The sequence below is a fragment of the Fusarium pseudograminearum genome, chromosome 2, assembly GCF_000303195.2.
Source record: "Fusarium pseudograminearum CS3096 chromosome 2, whole genome shotgun sequence".
Classification (NCBI taxonomy): Eukaryota; Fungi; Ascomycota; class Sordariomycetes; order Hypocreales; family Nectriaceae; genus Fusarium; species Fusarium pseudograminearum.
This window is the reverse complement of record NC_031952.1, coordinates 2,852,999-2,873,332: the sequence shown is the minus strand read 5'-3', so window position 1 is coordinate 2,873,332 and position 20,334 is coordinate 2,852,999. Positions and strand designations below refer to the sequence as shown.

Genomic DNA, 20,334 nt, shown 5'->3' with positions numbered 1-20,334 from the left:
CAAACGAAAGAGAAGAGTCTTGTCTATCTCGACCGAGATGGTACTTGCGAGTATTTGGTTGAAGTTTGATCTTGCGTATGTAGTGTTTGCTGGGGTTGTAGATGTGCTGTTGACCATTGAGTTCGGAGAAAGACGCAGTTTGTAGACACAGAAGGCAGCAACATGCCTTAAGGAAGGTCAATGAGTGCTGGTGCGCCGTCTTTTTATCTAGTTGCATACTGCCACCAGACGGGTTTGTCGTTTAGTTACTCATGATGTGTGCCTTCTGTTCTACTTGCATCATCTTGTCACTCTATAACTTCACATCACAAGGAGCTAGTAGCATCCATGCATTTAGAGAACGGACACGATTGAACTTGTGAGCTTTGCGGACTTGGGTGTCGCTACGGTCAAGAGTATGGATAAGACACTCACTTAATATAAGGTAGTTCTCTGCATCAGCAGACAGGTTGACACTTGCAACACAAACCACTGCCTGATATGTTCTCTTCTTGGGCTTAATTGGATTGCCCGGGCATTTCCATTCTTGAAACCCAGCCTCGGACTAAGAGTGATGCCAATCAGAATTCTTCAAGCTTTAGATCAGTCGCACTAGTATCAGTCGAGTCCTTCGCATTGCTGTTCCTCTTATCTTTGCTCTAAACGCCACATGTAAGTATACACTCACCGGCCTTGCAATACCCGACTCATACGATTGGACTACATTGAAAGGACTTGTCCTCAAGACAAGGTGCTGGTAGTCCATCGCTTCAATCCAGCCCTTGTAGCCGGTCGCCAGCTCGTTGACAAAAGCCAACCATGATCAGCCTTTCACTTGTCTCAAACAGTATTGCATCTCTCTCCAAGTCTCCAACGCCTTCGAGAGCCAAACGTACGTGGTGTGCAACTCCTCCTGGCCGACCCCGTGCGATACTGTTCAGCGACGCCCACCTGAGGCTTAACACAGCAATGGAGTGAGAGGAAGTGTGAGAGACAGAGTACCGATACGAGCACAGTGAGACCGCAAGGGCTCCTCTCAGAGTTGACTCTGTCATCCTAGCTGTCGTACCAGCAAGCTGGTTAATCTCCAGGGTAAGCAGGTTCGACTTGATGAAATCTCCGCTTCAAGTCGACGGAGGAGGTTTTGGCTTCCTTACCTACTGGAAAATGGCACAGATTAAGTACAATTAGCTGAGTATGCCAAAAGAAGAACTATGCTGACAGCAACATACACATCACCTCCCAGATTAGGGACTGAATGACCGCTGATGCCGGAAAACGACGAGTACTTGAACTGCGATGGAACCTCGGTGCACAGAGCAGATGTGCAGAAAGAAATAGCTTATATATGACTATCGGACCGGATAGTCGTATGGAAATGAGCTTATGGTTAATAGGAACAAGAAGAACTAGCTCGACGTCTTTTGACTTCACAAGACGAGAACCCAGAAACCCACCACTGATCCTGTATCGATCTACCCGGAGGCGCATGCGAAGGCCTTATGATTCAAAGCCACCGATGACTGCAGAAAATAAAGCTGGCTAGTAACACTGGATAGCTACTGTGCGGACATGGATGATGGCGACCTCACTCCGGTCTTTCTGTGTATCCGAAACACTACATGGTCTGGATCTGCCCCTGAGAGACCAAGGGGGCTATGTGGAGCTATCGATCATGTCTGTGTACATGTAGTACATGGCTCTACTAGTATCTTATAGTAGTACTTAGTAAGCCTATGACCCTCCAGTCTTCTCTCCTTACTGGTTCGCAGATAGTAGAGCTAATAGTTACATGACGAGGAAATACATCAGGAGTAGTAATGACTACAAAACGACCGCTTAGAAATACTATTCGATCAAGAACTTCAGGAATCACGGTTATGAGATGAACCACTACGGCGTAGATTCCAGAAAGTACCGCGAGACGGCGAGCCCGGCTGGTCAAGGGCCAGTGTAGTCCTACTATCTGGAACACGGCGTCAAAACACAGCATGGTTTGTGATCATCTCCTACTAGACAAGTTGCCTCAATATGATGGGCCAGTACAGCCTCTAGTTCTTTGATACAATGGCGGAAAATGATATATTCATGAGGACTTCTTGCCTAAGCCAGAAAGGTGATGATATGAACCGTTGGAAGTTAGACCAGTTGGTTAAACCACTATCCAAGAGTCCGTCGGTGTTCGTAGTTGTATCGCAACAACCAATTATGCTGAATAGCCAGAAGTCACGGCAGTGACGAGGAAGAGTTATGGAAGCCGCGGAATAGCAAGACTCTCGATAGATACGTCGAAGATTATAGAACATGTCCCTGATCCTTGTCCATAAGCCCTGTATCGAGCTGAACTTAGCGACTTCAAGATTGAAGCTGACAAGCCCTTTCTTTGCGGAACGACATAGAGATCCGCCGACAAGCCGGTAGATACACTTCCTAACAATACAATTTTCCCGTTTATAGAGTATCGTTTCGAGTGGTTCGTAGGTACAGTTCTCCTGTGACATCCTTGTTAGCGCAAATTCTGATGACATATAGACCTGGAAGGCCTTGACCTTCACAACCTATACCGCTTCCATCACTCAAGTGCACAAGAGGGAATGAGCGATATCTCAGTGGAAGACAAAGTCATCCTGTGGAATAAGATTGCTGGAGTATTCATTGTGTTGGTGAAGAACTCTTGGATCTTCCTGACCGTCGGCAACTCGCTTTAGTCGAAACAGCTCGTTGCGAGACACACATTTAGTTCGCTAGCGTTTCGGCGGAGAATGGTGTTCACGGTGTTACTATCTGGTCGCTTGTATACGGGGATAGGGGGAGCTGGCCACTAGATATCGATGATGACGGCGTTGGCCTTGAGGACAGAACGTTGTTCAAGGTTGACGGAGGGTGTCGGAAGAGGAAATCTGTGGTAGAGTGATAGCGGTGATGGACTGGTAAAAGAATGCTCTCGCGTGAACGAGTTAGTAGAGTCCTGTCGGCATTAAATATAAGAAAAAAAGTTCTCACCCCAATATGAAACCTGGTATAGTAAAGCCAATGTCAAGCCATTGTCAATGTAGTCGGATTTACAGGACAAAATTAAGAAGCGGAAGGCCCCTTGGAGTGAGACTAAAGGATGCAAAGACACTGTTCTAGAAACCAATCGTATCTGAACGACGGAAAGGATATGTAGAAGCAGATATTAGCCACGTTCAGACATCTAGACTGAGTCGCCAGGGGCAAACTCAAGTGATGATCTCTGTATTTTGAGCCGCCAACCTAGAGGTACCTTGTAATTAAGCCACTCATTGTCAAGATCGCCAATGTTACAACCGCCGAAGGTACTTAGGAAGTTTAATAGGTGATGAATGAATAGTCGAGGCCACGAGGCTTGAGGAGATAACGTCGACTTGGTATCGTGGGATGAGAGTGACGCAGAGGCTGCAAGTGATTCGTGTCCTGACATGATAGCAGTATCGAAGAACTAAAGGCTGGTCAATTTATTAGTTTGACAATCACTTCGACAGCCCTAGTCTCTCAAGTATAAGCACACTTACATGCTGCCCTTGTGGCTGTACAAGGGACGGGGTGTCGCAACTATGCTAAAAGGGCCAGATAATAGTATCTTCCTGTTTGGTTTGACCCTAGCCCCTGAAGAGAAGATATATGGCCAGGTGCGCACATCAAAACATGAGGATAATGCTGAGATTGGGGCTTTTTGTACCTTGCGTGAGTGCTTCACATGGGCGAGATCCATGGTGCCCGAGACAGATATGCCTGGAAGAGTAGAGCTGATCCCGAATTGTCGAATACGAGGATGGGATGTGACTTTCCGGCTATGCTATGGAACAGCCGCCTTGGATCGAGTAGAGTGAACTGCGAGTATTGGGTCGTGCGGTCTCATTTCTGTCGAAGCTGTGTCTGTGTTCCCACCTGTCCCTTCGAGCCCAGGGGTAGATGCATAAGTTTGAACTTGAGAGTAGATAAACGTCGAAAGCAAGGTTATTGGGAATGTAATGAGATATAGTAAAGGCGACAAGGGGAGATGATGTTGGAATCGCGGTTTGGCTTGTATAGTCGGGATGGCAGATCAAGCTGGATATTGGTTAGCAGGTGGATGGGACGGAAACAACTGGAGAAGCTCACAAATAGATTGAAGTGTATTTTGAGAGAGGAATGGTCGTAGAACAAGAACCTCTATTCAAGGTCGATAGTTGGTATTGCACGCTAATATCTGCGAGTCCGTTCTGATTCAGCGACATAATAGGGGAAATACTATTGTGAAGGAATTTGACATCACAGCTCCTCGACTTCGCAGAATAACGGCCTAGAGAAACGGACGAACTAAAGTAGTATGCTAGTACAGATAATAAAATAAGATAGAGCGTGGTTAGGGGAGATGAATTGGCAGTGACCCTGATATTGGAGCCTGCTAATGCACCCACCATCGCCGTCACTGTGGCCCTCGTAACTACAGAAGAACGGCCTTTATACTTGACAAACAACAAATAGGAAAAGCGTATATAAGAACAAATAATTAGTATAAAAGAATAGGTAGTTCACTGCATCAGGGGAATATTGGTTGCCGAGTTACAACTTGATATGTGATCCGGTATAGATATGGAACTCGTAAAGAAGATGGGCCATGCACAAAATTACAGAGTATTGCACAGTAATTACAATGCAGGAATGATCTCGACTGCCAGGAAGCTGAGTAATGAAGGGTTTGAGGGGGGAGGGCGTTTGGTCTGGCCTACGCAGCCCTAGAATCGGCTGCCAACGCGCACTGCCAAAGGTCACAAATATTTCTCCCACTTTCTTTTCGACTCTTCCCTCCCCCAAACAGAAAACATCAACAGATCTTGCCCGAAAGCATTCTTCAAATCTATCACCAGTAAATCATCGCGAATAATTCACAATCATCATACTCATTCACCCCCTTTCTATCATCTTCTTTCTATCATCGTCACTTTCCTCTACAAAAGTATCCCCGTACCATCATCATGCGTCGAGATTACGAGGAAACCCCCCCAGAGGGAGCCCGTGACTTTCGTATGGATCTTCCGTCCAATAACCTGGAGAAACACTTTGAATACGTCTACGATCCCGGTCTAGGCCACATTGTCCCGAATCTTGAACCCCCTCCTCCTCCAGCAGAGCCGTAAGTACACCTTATCCAGGTAGCCTGTCTCAGTCTCGTCACAGTAATACTGATCTACACATCATCAGCAGCATGATAGGCGTCTATTTTGGGTTTGATTCACATCTTCCGGAGCAAGAATGCCATCTTGCTGTCCTTCAAGCGCGCTTCCCTAGCAATGTTGAGGATTTTGTTCGAAGCGATGAGGTCCGCTTCCCTGAGCTTCCTGACAAAGTCAAACCTGTCTTGATGAGATTTCTCTACACCGGAGAACTCAAGCGCCCTAAAGTAAACGCCAGCAGTACCCTTGATGAGCTTTACGAAGCATTCGAGATCATGTTTCATCTCAACGCTGCAGGCTGCTACTCAGCCATCATCACTCTGACAGCCGAGTCTCATGCGTCTCTTTGGCTAATCAACCTGTACATGTCTGAAGAAGAAACCAAAGACATTATTCGGGAGATTCAGGAAGACTGGCCCAACTGTGCTCCTAATTGGTATAAAGCCTTCCTCGCCGACTGCGAGTACACCCATGTTAACGCAATGGCGACGGAGTTGAAAAAACCTCTGACTTATGACCCTGGGGAATAAGGTCAGTATCCAGCCTCAACATGAAACGCTGGGTGACGTTCCTGTCGACCAACTGGTTGTTGTGTACCATCTTTGGTGTTGCGGACAGATCAATTTTGGACCACCTTTTTTGACGGCTGGCACCTTTGTGCAAGGCCCGTCACTCGCTATCGATTTCTGGCTTGATACCCCCTCGACGACCTCTCATACCTGTTGGCGAGGATTTCTTTGTACAATCAAAGTCAGATGGTAGGTCACAATCCGAATACAGAAGAGAGCAATGGCTGACTTTGATGACCTATACAGACGACATTGGGTATCCAGCCCAACTGGTGTTCCCCTCTTGGGGTTTGAATGGTGCCTGGTCTTAGACCAGGGAAGTGTAAGTTGACACGGACTATAAAAAGAGTATGATGGCTGACCGCTAAGCCGAATAGAGGAAGGACAGACAACACGCCTGTCAAATGGGTGCCTCTCGTGGTACCAAACGGCGCCTGGTCTTGCACCAGGAAAATGTAAGTCGCTGAGGATATGAAGAAGAATGATAGCTGACATATACAGATGTTGATGTCCGCATCAAACCGGTGTCGATGCCCTTGCGGTACCGAATGGTGCCTGGTCCCAGACTAGGAAATGTAAGTCGCTTGGGTTATGGGACAGAACGATGGCTGACTTGGATCCATACAGGTGTCTGGTCTTGTACCGGAAAAGGGGGGAGAAGTGGGATGTTGCCCACTCGACAGTGGCTTCGTCATGACGAAGAGGAGGAACCCGCCCCCGTGTGGCCCTGGGCTATGTCTCCTGCCCGAGAAGAGTACGTTGTCGTTGAATGATGATGTGGATGCCGGCTAATGATGATCAGTTTCGCAGAAGACAGGCTGGGCTGGGGTGGGTTATTACTATCCACCTTCGATGTCTTTCGCTTTATCGAAAGTAAAACCCACCCCCGGGCCATCGAACCCCGAACACTGGCCCCGCCCGAAAAGAGTAAGTGTTGAAAACACGCAGAGCCACACCATAGCTAAAATGTATCAGTTTCGCAGAAATTGGCGGGTCGGGGGTGGGTTGCTCACTTGAAACTGGCCTCCTTAGCCTTGGGCTAGGTCTACGGACCGGAAGAGTGAGTACTACTTGATCATGACACCATCATAACTAATACCTTTTAGTTTCGCAGAAAGATATCTGCGTGGGTGCGGGCTGGGAATACCTGACCATGAACCGCCGTGGCGTTTGCTATACGGCGGTGAACAGGTGGGGAGTCGAGAAGAGTAAGCAATACCTTGAATATACATGACATGATAGCTGACATTTACTAGTTTCGCAGAAATGCGGTGGGCGGGTTGGGCCTCCTTGAACCCAAGTCGGTAGTCTTGAAAACTTCAATACCGACTTGGCATGGCCACTCTACCCGAGACGAGTAAGTCGGGAGTCCGAGAGACATTTTGATTATGGCTAACCTTCCAGTTTCGCAGAAATGCGACGGGGTGGTCGGGCTTGTTCCATACGGGAGTTGGTGATTATCACCTTGATAGTCTTGAGCTAGGCCCCCTCTAACGAGAAGAGTAAGTCAGTCTCCAATGAAGTAACAAGATGGTGGCTAATATCTACAAGGTTCGCAGAAAGATAGAACGGGAGGGGGCCGACGATTAAAGATGACCTCGATTGATGGAATTTGGAACGGCAATGAGATATGGCAGGCTTGGTACAGTACAAAGTCAGAAGAGAAATAGTATTGAACCAATGAAAACATGCCTATAAAAATCTTCAATCTACTATTGCGAATTCAGATGTATCTCTCAAAGCCCAAGAATCAGACATATTGTATTACACATAGTGAACGCAACCCCAATTCACTCCAAATTAACCCGTAAGACCCAGATACTCTGATGTAAGGTGATGTAAGCTGACCATGATATACGACGCAGATACTTTCAAAGAGTGACAGTTCGTTTGAGACAAGCAGTGATCACGAGACGATTGTTTACCCGATCATTTAGGAACGGCTCATATTAATCATGGTCTGGTATGACATGCATCATGTTGATGTCCTCAGTGTGTTTAATAAATAGAGCCCAGGTATGAGCCACTATCTGGAGTATTTCATGGATGAGGAAGAACAAAGGCACGGCAGTGAATCATGGTCCACTCGAAACTCTTGTAACAAGCAGACCTGGTTTGTCTGAGGAGGCACAGGCACAGGCCTCCACCACAAAGGTCACATGGCAGTAGCGAGTAGCAGAATAAATTAAATGTCTATTTTCCTTGTGTGGTATCGCTAGGTTTGAATGATTGCCTGCAGCGTCAAGTGACAGACCAGAGATGGGGACCCGGCTTGCGTCCACCGCCAACTGTTTGACATGCTAGATAAGATATAAACTCGCAAATACATGACTAATATGATGACGTGTCAGGATTGATTTGTGTTTGGTGATTCGGAATGTGATCAATGGCTTAATGGAGTCCGTTGTGCTTGCAGCTCGTTTGTTTGCCGTTTGTCATTAGTCGTCAGGGGGAACAAATCATCAGCTATTATGCTTTTGCGAATTGATTGGAGATGGAAAAATTTCTGTCTAGAAAATATTCTACAATCGCAACATGACAATAAGAGATTCTAAAAAATTTCAGTGGCTTCTGAGCAATGGGCATATAAAAAGTTAGCTTCAAGGACTTTCCAGTGAGCGTGACCCAAGCTGGGTAGCTAAAGCTTAACACTAATATTAGGATGAGAGCTTTTAAATACTACGGAATCATAAAGAAGATACCCTGGTTGACCAGAAAGTTGAATTACTTGGAATGTTTCTTCAAATTTCATGGCTACTATTCCAAGTTCCTGTGGGCTTGAATCGACGGCGGTGCTATGCTTAGGGGATTTGCAGAAATGGCCAAACCAAACCATGCGATAAACGAAGGAGAGTCTCCTCCTTTGACCTCCTCTGCTGCGCTGCGAGCAACATCTGTCCACACAAATCAAGTTCAACACTTGATAGAGTTCCAGGAAAGTTTGTTCATTATCCCCCACCTGGATGAGCTGAGGGATCCCATGCCCTAATCAGCAGACTATTGCCCCCATATGTCTGGCAGTAGCCATAAAATGTTGAAACATTACCAGAAGAATCTCCCTCGCCACATCTTCACCACTGGCCTTTGTCTACGTCCCGCATTCCAAGTCATTCACACATGTCGAGTTCATCAGAAGTGCCCAACCTTGACGAGTGGGAGTTTGTCGACGAGCAGGTAGACTGCAGTTGGCCGATTCCCAGACAGTAAGTATATAACCCTACAACAAATTGATATCTGCTGACAAGTTCTGTCATAGTCCAAAGCTCGGAGTCTGCTGCTCAATCAAGTTTTACGACGGCGTTGAAGGAGAAGTAGACATCCCTGAATTTCTCATCCAAAAACATCCCTACTTTGCAGCCCTCTTTAGCAAAGACAAGTACCTCGATTGCAGTCCCGTTCCTCGAGATACCGCCCATGTCGTCGCTTTGTATCTCTTACGAGGCTGTCTACCTGCTCCCATCCGAGACGAGCCAGAGAAGGACGCGGCCAGGCGGCTGTTCAAGAAATTGATCATCTATCGCGAAGACGCATACAAGTTTAACCTGCATGGGTTGGACGAGATGGCTATGGAGAGAATATTAGAACTACTACGCTGTCTAGACGTCTTCGATATCGTTGAGATCACCACCAAGGAACGGGAGTGGCGACTGGCCGAGACAGACGATATGCTGATCCGGATTCTTGACCTTCGAATCTGTGAGGACAAGGAGACAGTTACAGACACGGCTCTTGCGCTCGTTGATGAATTTTGCAAAACGGTAAGCGATGCCAAATGGCATACGCTCAAGGCTCTCATCAAAACCGCGGTCGACTTGCAGCGTTCGGAGCGCGCAGTTAAGGCCTTGACTAAGGACAAATTCAGTTCCATGTGAGTGACATCTATATACCAAGCGGCGCAATTGATCACATCTAAAAGAAAGACAAGGGAATAGAGAAAGGGAAAGGGAAAAAATGAAAGAATAGAGACCATAGCATCTTTACGCCATTGGAGTCATAATGCTCAAAAGTATGATTTATGATGGAAACCTTATCTTCAGGGCATCTTTACGCCAGTTAGCAATAGAAGAATAAAGGAGAGCTGAACTCAAAATGATCAAGAGGCTGCACAATAATTACAGAGACATGATATCAGAGTACAATCTCTGCAAGAATTGTACTGTAGTAACAATCTAACTAGGGTTGAGCTGAACTTGCTTTCCCGACTGAGGAGATTTGGATACACATATGCAAGGACACTAACTAATACTCCTTAAAGTTGTACTTGCGTCGGATTCTACACATTCGTTGGATATAGATTAAAGCTTTTCGTTTAGCATTTTTTATAATTGGAGAATTGTAATTTAGTAAGGGCCTGGGTGATCTCAGTGGCAAGAAAGCTCAGTAGGACTGTCTATTATAATATTCAGACGCAAAGACAACTTTGACTGACTTTATTTTGCATTTTATCAGATGAGAAATCTTGTTTATATTTATTTCAATCTTATTTCTACTGACAAATATAGTGGTAGAATGTTAGTGATATGTATGTAATGGTCTGGTATCTATAATGACACTTTGGGAGTATGCAAGCTACTATGCTAAGCGCAAGCTGTTACCTTCTTTCGTACCGACTATGCTGCACTATGGAACTTACTCAGAATAGAATAAGTGAGTGCTGGGTGTTTTGTCCATGCTTTGTACCGTTTATTTATGTATGTATGTTTCGCAATACTATAAAGGTAGGGTAGATAGGGGGCCAGGCTCCGACAATGGCAGATGAGTATCGGTACGGTGAGTGACTCTTGATACAGTTTTTAGTATATTGCAATTCGAGGAAGGGATGTAATCTGACGTTGCATATTTCTGGTCTTCCCAAATACAAAGTCAGTCACCTTGTTGAGCGGTCTACCAAGGCTAGGGAGGACTGACTTACTATGAGATAGACTGCTCTTGGGAACTAGATTACTATCTTCTGTTCGACATGTAACGTGAAAAGATGTCAAGGAGAGTCTGATCAGTAAACTGTACAGAGCTAGGGCGGTTGCCAAAGGAGGTACTGTCAAGTGTTTCGGACACAAATATGGTCGACCCCCAAGCTAAAGACTTAAGAAGTGAGATTTCAGATCCGTATGGAAGAAATACAAAGTGTAAACACGTGTATATACGTGGCATAGAGATTCATCCACCGTTTCAAGGTAGAGGCATAAATATATTGCTGAGACTCAAAGGTGGCAAAGACCCGATGGCCAGGGGTTTGATTTCTAGCAGAATAGAAAGAGGGGATCTAGCTAAGAAGGTAAATGGCGTGACGGGATGCCTGAGGAATAATAGTATAAGAAATTAGAAGCAGCAGAATCCAAAACAGAGCTACTGTCAGCGATCCCATGGTCTGCAGTGAGTGGGGCGTAAAAAGATCGAGCCATAAGACCGGACCAGACTCAGGCAAAAAGTCTTGCCCTCTTCATCCCACAAACTGTAAGTACTTTGTTTACCCCGTCACTGGCATCCAGTTACTTATCAGTTGCTGAAAGATTCCCTACAAACTTCCGTTCGTCCTTGCTTTCAACAAAGAAATCAAGCAAAGACGCCGCCCAACATGCCTCCCCGTGCCGTCCGCGACGGCTCCTCGAGCGCCCAAGCAAATGAGTAAGTTCTATTCACCTGCCTTCACCGTATTTACTTATTCATTACCGGTAGTGAATACATCGAGGTGGTGACTATCAACTTTGTTCACTCTCGGGTCTAGTTGCCCCGAGATGCCATCCGCCGTCACCCTCGATTCGCGAATCTATTTCGCCACAGCAGCCTCCGTTGGCCTGGACTGTATCCCGAGCAAGCCCAGATCGTTATCAACTATTTGATGGATGATGATTACCGCTCAGAGCGAGTTCCCTCTGGCTCTCACTGGGACCGCCAGCGTCTTGCCCTCCACGATGCTATTTACATTCACTTCAATGCTTTGGAGCGCCATCTCCATGGCCTCATGGAACACTGCGCTATCGAGATTGTGCACATCGCCCTCAGTCTTCCCCTTCTCTCCTTTCTCTGCTGTATCACTGGCTATAGAGAGTGGGTTCATCTCAACAGTGGCTGGTTCAGCCCAGTAATGTACCACTACATCCAATATGAGATGCCTGATGCAGCGATTGGTGACGTTGAGACATTCCGAGCTCTCGACTTTATCGACGAATACTCTCGTGCCGTTGCCCTTCTCGGGCCCCTATTCACCGCGTTTGACCAACTCATCTATGCCAGCCGTACGGGCTCTGGCTGGCTCACTTAAATTACCAATTTACCAGCCACCTCCTACTAGTAAGATATTCGAATCCTCAGATAAAGACAGCTTGAACAGATTCTAACATGGTGACTACTCTTAGCAAGACCTCGCTAATGATGGAGATGCAACTATCTGGCCTTCTTAGAACGACAGACCAGGGCTATACAATGTTGATTTGATGTAATGTAAGTCGATCTCGTATGATCCTCTCTTCTGCACATTACCTAACTTGCTGTTCAGATTGGAACACTTGCTATTTGAGGTTGCACACAGGGCTGGTTGGCTGGAGAATAGGTCGCCCTGGTGAGGTTTGATCAACGATCGATACATTGATGTTCTCTGATGTAGTACCCAAAGGTATTCTAGTTTTTGGCTGATGCGGTACAATATCTATGGTACCGAACTGGAGCCCGTGGTTGTCTCACATATCCTGTATTTATCTGGAGCATCACTCAACAGGTGAAAGTACACAATCAGGTACAGAGTACAGGGAAAATTCAGTTCATATACGATCAAGAAGTCTCTCGCTTAATTGTCCAGCTATTGGAATCGTATACCGACCGTTTATAAAGCACTTAGAACGCTGACTGTGGACCTACAGCCCCAGACAGGATGTAAGTAATACACATTCCCTCTAGTCTAGATAAGCAAAGCTGACTGACAATTGAGAGCAATCAACTTATAGAATCGTTCAGACCGAATAAGAGGCAGATAATAGGCCATAGTGCCTACTGACGTATCACCTCACCTCCTTGACTAACCTGGAATATGGATACAGGAGAGTTAGAGGACTGGACCTCGGAGCGGTAACTGTTTCGCTGGACTACAACGCTTGTCACAAGAATGTATCACTTGGCACAGGGACCATTCCAAAGTGTGGATAAAGATGAATACGGTATACACTCTGGTACCACTGATGGCCGCGGTTAAAGGCAGCCGGCGGTGATTTGGTTACTACTGCCCCCAACCTCATAACTGAACAATAAGCTTACTTATCTATTACCAGATACGCACGAAGATCACACACTACAATCCCTACCGATAGCCCGAGAATTCAAGATGAACCCCTTTTTCCGATATCCAAGCAAACTGTCTAAGCTCAGGACCATTGCCCAACGCAACTTGATACGAACGATCAACCGGAAGCCGAAAGAAAAGACCTCATAAGCTGCGAGACGATTTCCATGACGTTGCTATGGCTCAGCAGACGGATACGGGTCTGTCGGATAGGGGCACTTGAGCGCGGAAGCTTTATGTGACACGGATGGGACCTGGGGTCCTAGTGACTTAAAGTGTAGGACGCCATACAGCCGTGTAAGTCACAGTCTCCTCCGACGTCACATGTTCGAAGTGGCCATATATATATATGGCTTGATGCTTTGCGGCATTCATGTTACTGGAAGAATGATGCAATGACAGTTCATTGAGGGCAAAAAACTAGGATTACTAGTATCGATAGGGGAAATGTGTCCTAAAGGCACATCGGTACATGGAGCTAAATTACAGTCCAGGCAAACGGTCACAATAAGTAAACCGCCCCCAGGATACCAGTACTTGAATTTGATAGCGTGTGGAAGCGAAGATCGCTAATAATTGCTTTCATAGGAGATCTGACGGAGCCATGTCTCCATTCGAGGTTGCTAATGTCCATACACGCGAAACACCGCTGGGCAGTCCAACAGACTATAAACGGTGTCAAGCTAGGGGTCTATAGTCTTCAAATCAAGAGATATAGAGATTTGCTCATGGTATTCGACTTCCACAGTACTTCTAGATGCTAGAGCCAGGAGGTAGGCGATAATGAAGCCTGAAAGTCCTGGTAGCACTCGCTGACCTCGATATATTTCTGACGCGAAATCGAACCACGAACCCCGATCGCCGACACCCGAATAGCAAACATTGAAGTCCATGGAAGAGAGACCAGACGGAGATCTCGACATTATCTGTTCGTGGATAATGCGATAGTGGCCTGTCAAAGGGAGGTCCCTATTCATACACAAGGGAAGAAGGACTCTACGACAACGCGTGAGGAGGGAAAGCTACACGCATAGATGTAATTAGGATGTTACTGAATGAGCAATGACTATGGAACTGACAGGACCAGCGCAGTTATCATCACAATGCAGTGGCAAAGCTTGGAGAGAATCAATTTGAATGTATGCAAGTGACAGAGACAGACATCACTATTCGAAGTCAACATGCACAATGCAACGGTGATATGAAAGGGGACATTCTTTCAATTAGACTAGAGTGCACAATGTGGGTTGTTTCCCCATGGCATACCAGCCTGGCCTCTCTTGCCGCCAAGATGGAATCAGTCAACATGATCAGTCATGCTATAACATCTTGGCGTGTGTAGGCATGTGCACAATACTTCTCCTTGGTTCGTGCTACTCTAGTCCGTTCCCTGTCCCATAGTACTCTGATGTCCCACTTCCGTCTACCACTTCCTCCATAGTAAAGAGCTATTCATGACAGCTCCCCTGTTACAAAGACGGAACGTCTACTGCGATTCGCCGTTGTCCTCGTCGTCCTGTTCGGTGTCGGAGGCGTCGGAGTCGTTAGTGTAGTCAGTGACTTCGGTGTCGTCTGTGACACCAGGGTCGGCATCAGCCTCAAGCTTCTGGATGTGCAGCTTCATCATGATGATCTGGCCGAGAAGAAAGTTCTCAAGAGTCATGCTGTATTGCCAATCATCCATGACGGCCGCGTGGTCTCGAGGAGTGAGAGTCTCGTTCTGCATCTGGGATCTCTCTCGCATGTAAGCGATGAACTCGGTTTCCTGGGGGCTGAAGGCGTAGTTCAGCTTGGAAAGTGTGCCGGCAAGAACATAGTAACTAAGTTTGTCGGCGGCTAACTTCAGGTAGTAGAACGAAAGACTCTTCAAGTTGGAGATGCCGTAACGAGCAGCGAACTCGTAGATCTTGAAGTGGTATGTGAAGAGATCACAGGCGTTCTCTAGCGGATCGCCACCTGACACAACCACGGGCTGGATGTAGTTACCTATGTCGAAGGCCTGGCTATTCATGATGCGAATGCAACAGAAGGCCTGGTTCTCATCCAGGAACCTGAAAAGATCGAGTTGATTACGTCGGCATGCCCTGTGAAGCTTTGGATAGCGGCTGATAATAGGCCAATCCACAGCATAGGCACTGACTCCAGCTCTGAATAAGTAGTGCTGCTCGGGGTCATAGGTGTGACTAGACAGTAAGTATAGGGCCTAATGAACGGAGAGAGAAGTACATACGACATGATGGGCGAGTACTCTTGATAGAGCGTGGTGCAAATGGGTTTTGATGTGACTGTGCCGTGGGCGATGGAACCTTGCTCTGTTCCTTTTACATCAAGAATGTCAGTGTGTACAAGACCTCAAGGATAGTAAGGACTTACGAAGATGTCTTGCCTTTATCAGACGTGTTGAGGATAATCGATCTTGGTCGATCTTGGGTGAGGAAAGGATTGGTGGGAGAGAAAAGGAAAGTGGGAGGAGAGGTAAGGTGGGAAATATTTAAGTAGGTCAGTGGTGATGTGGGCCCGTTTGAACAAGATATGAGTCGCAGTACTGACAGCTGGCAGCCGTGTTTGAACAATGGCGATGGAATAGAATAGGAGGGGCGCAGTCGGTTTACCTTACGCCTAGCAGTGCCAATGTTGGCCGGCAGACGCAGGCCGGCCAATGCAGTGACAGCCCCTAGTATCCGTTTCTATACTAATAAAAGTTCTGACACCTTTTGCCAGTGCCATTCAAGTGTATTCAACGATTTGAATTTCCAATATGGATTGTCTTGGCAGTCTAGATTGTCACGAGGGAGCAGCGGGACAGTGATTCACAGTCGTAACTCCCCATATGCTTATTGTCCTGCACCCCTTTTCGTTTTGACTCCCGATATACAGTTTGTATTTACTATTTTATTGTAGTAGTATATCTCTTTTACGATGTGGCAGTTTTGTAACAATTATTGAAAAGGAGTGTCAAGTTCAGTGAGTTCGTTGGGGGTCGGGGGTACGTAATCGTCCACTTCCATTACAGTGGACTTTATCAGCACATGAGATTAATTGTAAGGGTCTAAAATAGTAAACTGATCTGAAATATTGATTCTTTTCATTTTGTGGGTTCGTTGGAACGCAGGTATAGGAATGATAACCTAGTCACCCCTGGTCTGGAGAACACTCCGACACTGGACTGATATCCGACCGCTGGTATTTCCAAGACTATTTTTATCTTGAACAGTGACTTGCGAGCTATCTCGAAAGGAGTATTAGATTCACAGCCTAGCCAGGTCCCTCGAATGTCTTCCATACACGCCAATGCCCATTCTACGCGAAGGCCTCATGCTCATCTACCAGCAGCAAAAGCCCAGTCAGTCCCAAGCCCGAAACCCCAGAACTCGCTTATTAATATCTACTCTTCGATGTAGCTGGCTGCCGGGCCTCTACCCTTTTTATCTACATCTTCGCTTAGCCTGACGTCTTGCACCCTGAAAGACACAGAGACCTTGCAAGGAGCTTCCAGGTCGTCCGACAACCGACAGCCTGAGTGCTTCGCTTCGAAATAAAACATGACACACCACAGTCAGTGACGCAGGCAATGTTGCAGCCTCCTTCAACCATCAAGTGGTCGCCCTTTTCATCGTCATGTTACAGAACGAAACCCTTGTACCTACAGGACAATTATATCTCCCAACGTTTACGAAACATATACACTAGGTAAGCTTCAACAGGAAGCTGCGGACACCGTTAACCGGCAGTAGTGAAAGGTAGTATAATCATCTGAGTACGAATACTACTCGGCGGACGTTTCCAAAGGACCAAGGGTCAACGCAGACAGATCTATCGCTAGCCGTAGTGGATGTCATTTGTTCATCCTCAGAGCATTCAACATATAAATATCCTGCCTCGTGAGGTTTGGGACTCTATAGTTCCACCGATATATCGACCAAACTTTGCCGGACTTTGCAGGTGTTGTCTTGACCGTCCTAGATCTTGTGAAAGCTCCTCTAAAAGACGGAAGCGGATACAAACTCCTTCGTCCGTATCTACATATATGATGTTGAAAGAGATGAATCGCGTTTCTGGAATGTCTGTCGCCTAGAGAAATTTGAGGGTTGCAAACTCGTAGCGAATTAGGTATTTCGCCAGGTGAAAGGGGAAACCGCTGGCAAAGCCAGTGATTCGTGGCATTCACAAGAGTCAACTAGTAGCCATATTACCAATTTGAATACAAGAAATATAGTCTTCAGAATCAGGAAGAGCTTCCGGGCGACGAGTTTCGAGGGATGGTGGATCAAACAAGGTTTTCCATTGTCTAAGCTCGAGGCAAGTTTGCGGACTTCGCTGTCGTTGACCGGGGCACGAAGTCCGGTGATGCCGCTCATAGTGATCTCCTTGTGGGCTCCATTCTTAAGGTCCTGTGCAGCGATGAGGTATAGATGTTGTTATAACTTTGGCTTGTAACACTTGGCATTGTATTGAGGGGGACTTGACATCATATGCAACCGCAAATGTGTGGGCTGCATATAAATTTGCAACTTATATTTGACAAGCCTTATGTAGCGGGCAAAGAAGCGTATTCTCATGTTTCCTGAGATCTGGAAGTGCATAATGCATAATGGAGATATGGTAAAATGGTGAAGTTTTGACAGTGCCTATGTAACGAACGACTCGGTTGAAAGAAAATCACAACGGGGCGTTAAATTGCCCAGGAACTTGTAGATACCTCTCCAAACACAGCGCAAGAAAAAATAAACGAAACGTTTAGTATTTATTGGTCGCTCTGTATTCGCTGTTGGCTGATATAAATGATGGATCTAGGGGTCGTCGGTCTTCAGCAACTAGTCTTGTTCGATTTCTTGCTGCTAAGGCTCTTGTACCTTGCAGCAACGACAAACTTCAACAAGAAATAACCGCGTAATTGGTTTAGTGGTAAAATTCTCCGTTGCCATTCAATCGACATCGGGGAGCCCTGGGTTCGATTCCCAGATTACGCATTTCTTTTTCCTCTTCTCTTTGCCCAATTTCCTTTTTCTCCACCTATTCTTTTTTGAAAGTCCAGACCAAGAATGGATCCAACTCAGTTGAGGTATCAATGTAGGGTAAGCGACTGGCAAAAAGTCTTTTTTCCAGGGAGATACTATTTGGAAAGTGGTGCATATTCCTCTTATTTTTCGTATCACTGCAAAATGTGCTTAATTTGTTGCTTGTTCACTGGAGTAGGATCCTCAATTAATTTACCTATCACCATGCCAGATTAAAGTATGGCTTTCCAAACGCTTCGATGTTCGAGGTGTGATGTGTATAATTTAGTGAAGCCATCTAGACACCGACATTGGCGCTGCTTACTCACGTTAGAGACCTGGTATTCCAAATTTCGATGCACATCTAGTTTTACTCGTATTTTAGGCTTGATATTGTCTATGTTCTCAAGCAGGAATAGGAAAGCCTGTCCAGTCCATTGCCCTGCAGCTAGGGCTCGGTCCTCCACAATACTCTCACTGGTGGGACTCGCCATCGCTAAAATAACAAGACATCTGGACGAAACAGCGATCTTTATACTGGTGATTGGTGAGACTTGTGTACGAATTATTGTCACCGTACAGAGCAGTCACTCCTGATCGACGAAGACGAGGAACAAAGCGATTCAACCTAGCGTGCTGCTGAACTTAATATTCGACGAGCGTATTCGAAGTCTGAGGTTGGTTGAAACAATAGCCGTTCTCTTAGGCCCACGATTCTTGCTGTAAGTTGTAAGATGGGATTTCTTTCGCAGGACATGGAGAGCCGACACCTGATTAACCTGGCCAACCTATTAGTAAAGTCCCTGTCCTTCATTCTAGTGCAACAATAATGCGAAAAGCCCGGAGTAACATCAAAATATTGTAGGTGATCGAGAAGAATGTGCTGAAACCGTCCAATTTGCACTCGACTCTTAGATGCTAGCTACCACTCGACGAACCACAAACCATCTTCTTCCAATGTAGAGTATAGTGTCGAATTCAAGGTGTCGAGGAATATGAAGATCGTGAGACGGTAAATAAAACAGTCGGGGCTTTGCCAGGAGGTGGGATTATGTCGGCCTGGTGTAGTGTTAGACTATTTTAGTCAAGGACATGTCAAGAATAGGAATGTAGATTGTAACGGAACACGAATTCGAGACTAGGGTGAGTTCAACGTTCTCCTGCTGTGCCCGTACTGCTGTCTAGCAAACTGCCTACGCTGGAGGTAAGTTAGCTGACATGCTCTGTACAACAGCGATGACCTGACTTACCTGAATATATAGTGAACAAAGTGACGGAAGTCCGAACAAAAGATGATGTGAGAGATTGCAGAGTACTGATAGACGAGGAAGAGTCACACGACCTTCGTTCAGGGGGTATTGTGAGGGAAGAATGAACTGAAGCAAAGGTCATATAACAATGGTTGGAGGAAAGGGACATATGACCAGAAGAGTATTCGAAGGCTATGTAAATATCATTCACACATGGGCTTGAATGAGTCCAGAAAGGGTTGTACATACAACAAGACTCACGTGACTTTGAATGTGACTTTGAACCAATCAGTCCAGCGGCCTTTATGTCCTTATTTGTGTCCATGTCCATGTCTGACGACTCGATTACTCCGCATCAAAGTCAATAGAGACATTTAATAACATCAACCAAGAATACCGATTCATTATGACTCTTACTCACACTGTTCTCTTCCAATTCAAGTCGGATGTTGATTCATCTGAAATCAAAGAGGTGCGCTTGACAATCCATGCCGTGTAACGCAAACCAACTAACAATCCCTTTGTCCAGATTTGCGATTCTTTTCTTGCTCTTAAAGACCAATGTATCCATCCCACAAGCAACAGTCCGTACATCGTTTCACTTGTAGGCGGCAAAGACAACTCTCCAGAGGGAATGCAGGTAAGACCGCCCCCAAACCATTGTTTTGGAAGCAGTAAACACTGGACTAACTAGATAAACTACAGAACGGTTTGACCCATGGATTCGTCGCCATCTTCAACTCCGCGGAAGATCGAGACTACTATGTCGAAACAGACCCAGCTCATCAAGCCTTTGTTGCTAAGGTGGGAAGCGTCCTTGAAAAGGCCACCGTGATTGACTTTACGGACGGAGTCTTTTGAGGTCGACTTGGGAGTTTGACATGGGGATCTCTGTCAAGTCACTGTGCTTGGGCTCGCCCTTGGTAGACACTAGCTTTCGAGTAGACCGTGCAAATGCTGTAGGGAATAGACAATGCCTTGTAAAAACGACAGAGGTCATACATAGCAAGGAAACGCTGTCATGCTCTCAGTTGGTTCCAAGTCGGTTTGACAGCACTTGTGAACCTTGACGCTCTTGTCTCTTGTATT

The 20,334-nt window shown here is 46.1% G+C and overlaps 5 protein-coding genes across 5 annotated transcripts; 4 read left to right on the top strand and 1 right to left on the bottom strand.

The window, feature by feature from the left end:
• Positions 1-4,958: 4,958 nt before the first annotated feature.
• FPSE_12012 (uncharacterized protein) lies at positions 4,959-5,686 on the top strand (the record flags this gene model as incomplete). The annotated part of the gene is made up of 2 exons (XM_009265129.1): positions 4,959-5,116; positions 5,185-5,686. 2 exons carry the CDS (start codon positions 4,959-4,961, stop codon positions 5,684-5,686), a joined length of 660 nt encoding a protein of 219 aa, XP_009263404.1.
• A 3,156-nt stretch (positions 5,687-8,842) lies between these two features.
• FPSE_12011 (uncharacterized protein) lies at positions 8,843-9,597 on the top strand (the record flags this gene model as incomplete). The annotated part of the gene is made up of 2 exons (XM_009265128.1): positions 8,843-8,928; positions 8,982-9,597. The coding sequence occupies 2 exons, from the start codon at positions 8,843-8,845 to the stop codon at positions 9,595-9,597; spliced, it is 702 nt and encodes a 233-aa protein (XP_009263403.1).
• A 1,703-nt stretch (positions 9,598-11,300) lies between these two features.
• Positions 11,301-11,987, top strand: FPSE_12010 (uncharacterized protein; the record flags this gene model as incomplete). Its single annotated transcript, XM_009265127.1, has 2 exons — positions 11,301-11,350; positions 11,507-11,987. 2 exons carry the CDS (start codon positions 11,301-11,303, stop codon positions 11,985-11,987), a joined length of 531 nt encoding a protein of 176 aa, XP_009263402.1.
• Positions 11,988-14,484: 2,497 nt separating this feature from the next.
• On the bottom strand, positions 14,485-15,233 carry FPSE_12009 (uncharacterized protein; the record flags this gene model as incomplete). The annotated part of the gene is made up of 2 exons (XM_009265126.1): positions 14,485-15,181; positions 15,229-15,233. The coding sequence occupies 2 exons, from the start codon at positions 15,231-15,233 to the stop codon at positions 14,485-14,487; spliced, it is 702 nt and encodes a 233-aa protein (XP_009263401.1).
• Positions 15,234-19,651: 4,418 nt separating this feature from the next.
• FPSE_12008 (uncharacterized protein) lies at positions 19,652-20,106 on the top strand (the record flags this gene model as incomplete). The annotated part of the gene is made up of 3 exons (XM_009265125.1): positions 19,652-19,717; positions 19,775-19,885; positions 19,951-20,106. 3 exons carry the CDS (start codon positions 19,652-19,654, stop codon positions 20,104-20,106), a joined length of 333 nt encoding a protein of 110 aa, XP_009263400.1.
• Positions 20,107-20,334: the final 228 nt, after the last annotated feature.